Source organism: Amblyomma americanum, chromosome 5 (genome assembly GCF_052857255.1).
Source record: "Amblyomma americanum isolate KBUSLIRL-KWMA chromosome 5, ASM5285725v1, whole genome shotgun sequence".
Lineage (NCBI taxonomy): Eukaryota > Metazoa > Arthropoda > Arachnida > Ixodida > Ixodidae > Amblyomma > Amblyomma americanum.
In genome coordinates this window covers 167073239-167081144 of record NC_135501.1, presented here as the reverse complement: position 1 = coordinate 167081144, position 7906 = coordinate 167073239, and the positions used below count along the sequence as shown (strand labels likewise).

Below are 7906 nucleotides of genomic sequence, written 5' to 3'. Positions count from 1 at the left end.
CAGTCTGCGTTGTTCAGTCGTTTTTGTTTTATTTCGTTTTGGGAGAGCGGAGGAAATAATGAGGACTCGTAATTTTTGTTTGTTTTTATTACGGTTCTTTTTATATTTATTTGCTTTGTTTGAAGCAAAAATTTTAATCCAAGGCTAAATTCACAATTTGTTCAGCCTATTTAGATTATGATTTAGCCAATGAAGCGGCCAGCGTAGGCTAGCTAAAGAAAAAAAACGCTAAACGCCAACTTCGGCGTTGGTGGTGTGGTTGTTGCGTCTTACGCTTGAGTTCCGCGCGTTTACGTCGTGGTCATGTTATTGCTGCGTTGCTAAATCACATGGTTTTTTTAGTGCCATAGTACAGCACATGCATCATGCCACACTAAGTAGACAATCGCAGTTTTTGCGTTGATTATGGACTTATCCTGCATGCCGGCTTCCTTGAAAGCAAAAGCGAGTCCCTGGTCGTACTTCAGGGCCACTGGGCTGTGACATGACTTGTTCGTGCCGGCCTCACACCGCCAAAAATGTTCGGGTGTTCATTACACGGTGAGTGAAGCGACGGCCAATTCGTCGCCTTTGCCGTTTGTGATCGTCATGTACTGCAGCGTCGTTTAGGCCGGTGATACTTGAGCCGGTCGTACCAGTTGCAGTAGTTGCGGGGTTGTTGTCGACGTTGATTCATTGCTTTCTGTTGGGCGGTTTGGTTAACTGGTGCTCTGTCTTCTGCCCGCCAGATACTTTTGAAGCTCTTTTGAAAAAGTGCGCACTTCGCGCACATGGATCACAAAATCAATGCTTGCGATTAGTGACAGCCGGTGCGGCAAAGAACCGAGTTGATAAACTGTGAAGCGGTTTGCATCACCTTTAGCGAACTTTTGGTTGCGTGCCTGTGTGCCTTTTTGGGCAGGCTGAGGGGTTTGCTGATAGCAACATGTATTCTGCAGCAAGAGGACGAAGTCGTGACACCTTTCGTGCCATAACACTTTCCTTCTTCCTTGTTCTAACTTGCGGATAAGGTGCCCGGGTCGTTTTCTGCCATGAATGTGTGGGTGAAATACCGGGATGTTCGCACGCATTGCGCCGTATGTGTTATCGGGCGATTGATTTGCTACTGCAGGACACAACCAAGGAGGCAAGGCCACTGCGCAGCTCCCAGTGGCGCTCACACTGCTTCTGCTATGGGCCCTGCCTTCATCGTCCGAGCCGACCGTCTTCCACGAGAGGGTGACCGGTGCAGTAGGTGCCGGCAATTACAGCTACTACACCCTCTCTAAGCCCGGTGCAGTCACCATATTGGTGCACCCCCTGGCTGGAGATCCAGACCTCTATGTAGCGGAGCGGAATGTGCAGCCCACCTTTGACTTGGACAGTCATTGCATGCAGGTAAGCAGCTGGAAAGACTCTCCTGTAGCTCTCAATTTTGACTAGCAGTGTTGAGAGTGCTGCTCTGCCTGTCTAAAAATTAACATGCTAGGAACTGCAGTTTGCAGTGAGGTACTGGAAGTGGTAGGGGAATACGTCTACTTAGGGCAAGTAGTGTCCGCTGATCCGGATCATGAGAGGGAAATGAAGAATGTGGTGGAGCGCATATTACCTCCTGCCTCAATATGGTGGTGGTGGTAGTGTTTTTTTTATTAAAATAGTAGTAAAAAGGAAGGAAAAGATTTTTGCTAGCCCCGGCACCTGCCATTGATACTGAAGCACCTGAGCTGGGGCAGCGGAAATAAAGGACAGCAGGCGGAATGGAGAAACGAAATGAAAGAGGTGAGGGGACAGGAAGAGAGGATAGGGGGAGAAGTAATATATACAAACTATTTACACGATAAGAACTGTGTCCTCCCTCAATATCCCTCCAGAGAAAAATATACGACATCTGTATGGGGAAGAAACATGGAGGCTAATGATAACACACCGAGCTATGGAAAGAAAAATGATAGTTGTAACGTTAAGAGGCCGGAAGCAGGCATTGTGGGTGAAGGAACAAACGCAGATTAGTGACATCCTAGTCGAAATCAAGAGGAAGAAATGGGCTTGGGCAGGGCATGTAATATGAGTGGATTCCAAGAGAAGGCAAGCGTAGCAGGAGGCGGCACAAAGTTAGGTGGGCAGATGATAAAGACGATGTATGGCAAGTTGCTAGAATTTAATGGACGGCCATACATTCAACGTTACCAGCCACGCGTGTCAAGGCACCGTCACGCTCACAATTTTCTGCCTTTCCATGCCCGTACTAACTTGTATAAATATTCTTTTTTTCCTCGTACAGTTAATCAGTGGAATGGTCTCCCCTCTGAAATTTTTTCCACTGATAATTTTGACCGGGCTCTGCTGCTGTATTTTGCGTCGTGACATTCTGTGGCATTTTGTCTGTAATTTTATCAGGTTATCATTATTCTGAGGGGCAGCGTATGCAAGTCCATTTCTGTGAGATTACGTAAAAATCATTCTACATAACTGAAATGCGTGCTCGCTCACTTTTGTTCTCTTCCCATGTTTTGTTATCTTTCACATGTTAAACGTAAGAGCTTATTTATAATTGATGTTCATCGAGAGAAAATGTTGTACGACATGCCCACCTGCTTGGTCTCGTTGAGACCGCAGTATCTGTAAATAAATAAATAAATAAAAAATTGAGAAGTTTTCAGGGTACAGTGGTCGCATCTGGCACAGGACAAGGTTAATTGGAGAGACATGGGAGAGGCATTTGCCCTGCAGTGGGCGTAGTCAGGCTGCTGATGATGATGGTGGTGGCCAGTTCTCACTTGGGCCATCGTTCTCAATTGGACCATCGTTCTCAGTGCACCAAGACGACCTCATTGCCTTTGCCCACATCTCATGTTCCCCGCGAAAGTAGGCAGGAAGTAGAGGTTCTGCTACAGTGTCTAGGTAATTCGCATATTGGTGTTTGCATATATGGCGACACTTAAAGGGGCACTAAAGAGGAATCTGAACTCGTCTTCTTACCACGGGAACTAGATCTTCACATTCCAGGCATTCTTAGAGACTTCAAATTATTGTCTTGTGCGGCCGATTTCCCTAATTTAAACGTCCCGACTCCCGGCTTTTTTTTTCACTCAACGCTGAAGGTAAGAGGAGTCAACCAATGCGTGGAGTGCCTTTCAGGCAGTCTCGTGGCGGCTTCGCTTTCGCTTTCATTTTGTTTTTAGGTTTCTGTGAATGAATAGTTTCAGTCGCAGACAACATAGCCGCAAATTAGGCCCACGGAAATAAAAATACGTGCAGACTCTGATTTACGTATCACTCCGCCGATGGCAGAGCGGCAAGCCGCCACGGGACTGGCTGAAAGGCACTCCTTGATTCCTCCTACCTTCAGCGTTAAGTTTAAAAATATAGGTGGGAGCCGGGACGTTTAATCTGATTTAAATTAGGGAAATCAGCCGCACAGGACAATAATTCCAAGTTGTTAAGAATGCTCAGAACGTGTAGATAGAGTTCCCGCGGTAAAATGACGAGTTCAGATTCCTCTTTAGTGCACCTTTAATGAGATGGTAGGAAAGGGTACTTTGCGCAGCCTAATACTACTGCTTGAGCAATGCAATGGAAGCACACATCATACACACAATTGACACCACTTCAAAAATGTCTTGATGTGCACTTGACATGAGAACAAAGCATAAAAAGTCACTACGCTCTGGCTGCAACATCAGTAAGAGGATTTGTATTTAAGTATGCCCTGGTTAACATGTGTGTGTGTGTCTACTTGCATTGGTGCTGCTTCCCTTGCTCATTTATTAATCTAGCTCGTAGATATTCTCTCCAGTGCGGTAGCTTGCTAGCAGGTTTCATGCTCGGCTCCAATCCGTGCTCCACTTTCTTCATATTTTTTTAAAACTCTCCCAACTTTTTGCTCATCACTACTTATCCATTAAGTTAACCTTACAGATGCTTTCAATCATCCGTGGATTAACATAGAACAGCATATTGCATGAATTAACGTAAAACAATGTAGGTTTCTGCCTCTGCTCCATGTCAAAATGTTCGAGATGTACAATGATACGGGTCATGTTGCTTGTTTAGAGAACCAAGTTTGCAGATGCCCAGGGACTTCCATTGCTCTGTAAGTCTGCGCCCATGTCAAATGCTTGCATAGGCAGAAGGCAGACATCAAAATAAATGTGTAGTGTTTGTGAGTCGTTTTGTTTGAGGAAGGTTCGTAATAACTTATCCGCACACTTAATGGTTACTAGTTGTGGCCAGCTGTAGTGAGCTTGGCAAGGAAAACCTCTTTACATTGGCTGGTCAATAACGCAGCATATTTCCAATTTCCTTACTTAGGACAACGAACCAGTGAAATATGTTTGCAAAACTAGACTACCCAGTAACAGTGCGCATGCAATGTAAGTGGAGTCGAGGCATAGAACTGCATTTTTCTGTTCACTGTCCACACCTCCGCACACCCCAACTCTCCCAACTTTTTGCTCATCACTACTTATCCATTAAGTTAACCTTACGGGTGCTTTCAATAATCCGTGGATTAACATAGAACAGCATATTTCATGAATTAACGTAAAACAATGTAGGTTTCTGCCTCTGCTCCAAGTCAAAATGTTTGAGATGTACAATGATACGGGTCATGTTGCTTGGTTTAGAGAACCAAGTTTGCAGATGCCCAGGGACTTTCATTGCTCTGTAAGTCTGCGCCCATGTCAAATGCTTGCATAGGCAGAAGGAAGACATCAAAATAAATGTGTAGTGTTTGTGAGTCGTTTTGTTTGAGGAAGGTTCGTAATAACTTATCCACACACTTAATGGTTACTAGTTGTGGTCAGCTGTAGTAAGCTTGGCAAGGAAGACCTCTTTACATTGGCTGGTCAATAACGCAGCATATTTCCAATTTCCTTACTTAGGACAACGAACCAGTGAAATATGTTTGCAAAACTAGGCTACCCAGTAACAGTGCGCATGCAATGTAAGTGGAGTCGAGGCATAGAACTGCATTTTTCTGTTCACTGTCCACACCTCCGCACACCCCATAGGTTCCTTTAGCACTACACTGAGCTGCTGAGACGGAGTAGAAATGTAAAAGCGACATTCCCATCTCTGCTCACAGTCAACAACGTGCGGCCACGAGCGTGTAGACCTGCCACGCAGCTTTGGCAGGCCAGTGGGCATCGGCATCTACGGTCACCCGTCCCACGAACTCAGCCTGTACGAGCTAGAAGTACGAGTGGATGATTCCACGGAGAACCTACTCTTCTACGACTACAGCTATGCTGCTTCACAGCAACCGGACAGTCACCACCACTACAGCAACCCCACGGTGCCCGAGGAAGAAGTTGTCGACTCGGGCCCTTCGGAGGAGATATCTCTCCTGTGGACTTTCCTGCTGGGACTGCTGAAGATCCTTCTGGAAATCCTGCAGGGCTGAAGATAGTGAGCCGGAGGCGACTCGACGCTGCCGGCTAGCTACTTCATGTGTGGAGGAAGATGTGCAGTTTTTTTTTCCTATACGTTCCACGCAGCAGCTTCTTAATGATTCTTTGATGAGTTTTTGACAATGCTTTCACCAGCCTTTAAGAAAACAGGAAAGGTTATTGCTGTTTTGCCAGTGGCGATGAAATATTGCTGTGAAGTTGCCTCTAAGGTTACCTTTTTTGCAGAAATTTAATTAGGTAGTATCCGATTCCACCGAGCACACGCAGCCATGTGCATACTGCTCAAAGCGTAGTGGAGTCAAACTTGCCGCTTCCAGAAGCAAACTATTATTCATTGTGTTGTTAAACAAATGGTCAGTGCTGCCGAAGACGATCGAAGTCTAGTTTTGTTGGCTTCTCCCTGAGACAGGCCATTACCTAGTTTGGTTTTGTCCAAATAACAGTGTGCATAATTGAAAATTATACCATGTAATTCATAATTTGCTGCACTCATTAATTAGTCAAGTCTGAGTTGCTGCTACTGATTATATTGCTCCTTTGGCATTCTGAAGAGTGGATTAGCTTTGTAATCTAAACTGGAAGCCATTTGTTCTGAATGGAAAGTTTGTTTTTTTTCTCCTGTTTTCTGAGCACGCTGACACTTTAACTCCACATTTCTTACAGTGCACATTTGCTTTCATAGGCTGATGAAGTTTCATTCCACAAAATTGCAAATCCTGCCATGCCTCACCTAAATGTGACAGTGATGTCTGGTGTGCTCAGCACGTGCTTCATTACATGGGTTTTGCGGATAAGTTGACCTCTGTGTTTTTTTTTTTACTGTTACTGTGCCAAGCTACCAGTTGCGGTTGCATAGCTACAGCTCTAGTCTACAAGCATCATTGGTTAGGAAGCAAATGTTAGCTAAGCTATACTACTTTCAGGCAGTTCTTAAATCTGCTCTGTCTGGCCTGTGATGAGTCGCTCTGTCTGACAGTCTGCAACTAGCACTGCATTTTTCTCACCTCATGGCTGGAAGTGCTCACTGCTCAGCATATGTGCTGTATAACTCGGAAAAACAAGTCTTTCAAGAATCAGTGCATCGAGTGGTCATAGGTCCTAGCTAATTCAGCGGTCATAGACCGACTTGAACTGCCCAAGTGCTGCATTTTATCACACGCTCAACACGTTACCGCTAATAGTTGATAGTGTGTCATAGGTCGCGCACCGTTGCTGGCTCCCGACTAAGAGGGTTGTGAGTTCCAGAGTAGATTGTTCCGGGGGTTTTTATCATATTATACAAAGAGGTGTGTCATTGGGACCACAGTACAGCTGGCAGGCATAACGGAACTTTGTACAATGATGTGCTGATGTGAAAATGTTTGTATCCGCACTGGTTGAAGACTCGCTGTCTGATGGAACTCTCTGGGTGCAGCATTGACGCAGTGATCTATACCGGGTGTTTATGGTCACCTAGTCTGAATCTGCTCTGTATGCTGCAAGATGCTTGTGTCAAATCTGGGTTGTGCAAAATTTGTGCATGGAAATTTCACTTTGTATGCGTGTGTAATTTCTCTAAGCCCCATGAAATTTTTATTTCTGTTTGGCAACCAGGGCTTGCCAAATAAAATAAAATAAAGAAGAAAACAGCAGCGAGTTGCTTGCAACATATTTAATGCTTGGCATCAGCGGACACAGTCACATTGACAGGCTGTTTGGATTCAAGCTGTTGAAAGCGGGCATAGACTACACACCATTTTTTTTTCTTTATATCCACGCTTCTGAGCATAGGCCATTAAACATAGTGCCACACACATCTGCACAGACCATTCACAGGAAGCCCAAAGTGCATGCGCCAGAAAAACGTTTCGGGGACACATCACTCGAGCTCTCTGGAAATGATTTGTGGATTTGGCATCCGTAACAGTTGATGGAAACTCTTGACTAGACTAGAGTTTTCTTCCGCGGCATCCCTCTCCACAGACGAGGTCCCCCAGCGAGGGCACAGTTTTCACTGGAGATCTGTGGGCCTTCAGCGATGATACCACATCAGGCTTTTGCATTCTTTGCACATGCTCAGACTGTCGTTTCAAGCATATAACGCAGGCAGAAAGGGAGAAACACATTGCAGTGAATACTATTCTCGTATATCTTTTCTCTTTTTTTTTTGTTGTCTTTGCCCCAGCGTGACTTTTCCTCGTCACAAACTGGTTCATTGGACCTCACAACTGGATGTGGTGTACGTGCATAGCAGTTGCTGGAATGTGATCCAGTTGCAGTTTGTACTGGACGTAGATGGGGGGGAAGGGGTAGAAATGTGAGCTTTTTTTTCTGCTGTACACTTTTTTTCAAAGGCCAGAAAGAGTGGAGGCAATTGCATGCTTCCCTTATAAATTAGACACACTCCGGATGTGCAGAGCGCTACGGTGATTGCAGTGCCTGCATCACTTATGGAGCTACTATATACATATGTACAAGTGAAACATTCACTACACTACAAGACATGCGGGTAAATGTCCTCAGTAGAAAGGTTTCCC

At 45.1% G+C, this 7906-nt stretch overlaps 1 protein-coding gene across 1 annotated transcript; it reads left to right on the top strand.

The window, feature by feature from the left end:
* The first annotated feature begins 243 nt into the window (after window positions 1-243).
* Window positions 244-6090, top strand: LOC144132982 (UPF0669 protein C6orf120 homolog). The gene is made up of 3 exons (XM_077665755.1): window positions 244-540; window positions 1112-1377; window positions 5066-6090. The coding sequence occupies exons 1-3, from the start codon at window positions 519-521 to the stop codon at window positions 5381-5383; spliced, it is 606 nt and encodes a 201-aa protein (XP_077521881.1). The 5' UTR covers window positions 244-518; the 3' UTR covers window positions 5384-6090.
* The last annotated feature ends 1816 nt before the right edge of the window (window positions 6091-7906 follow it).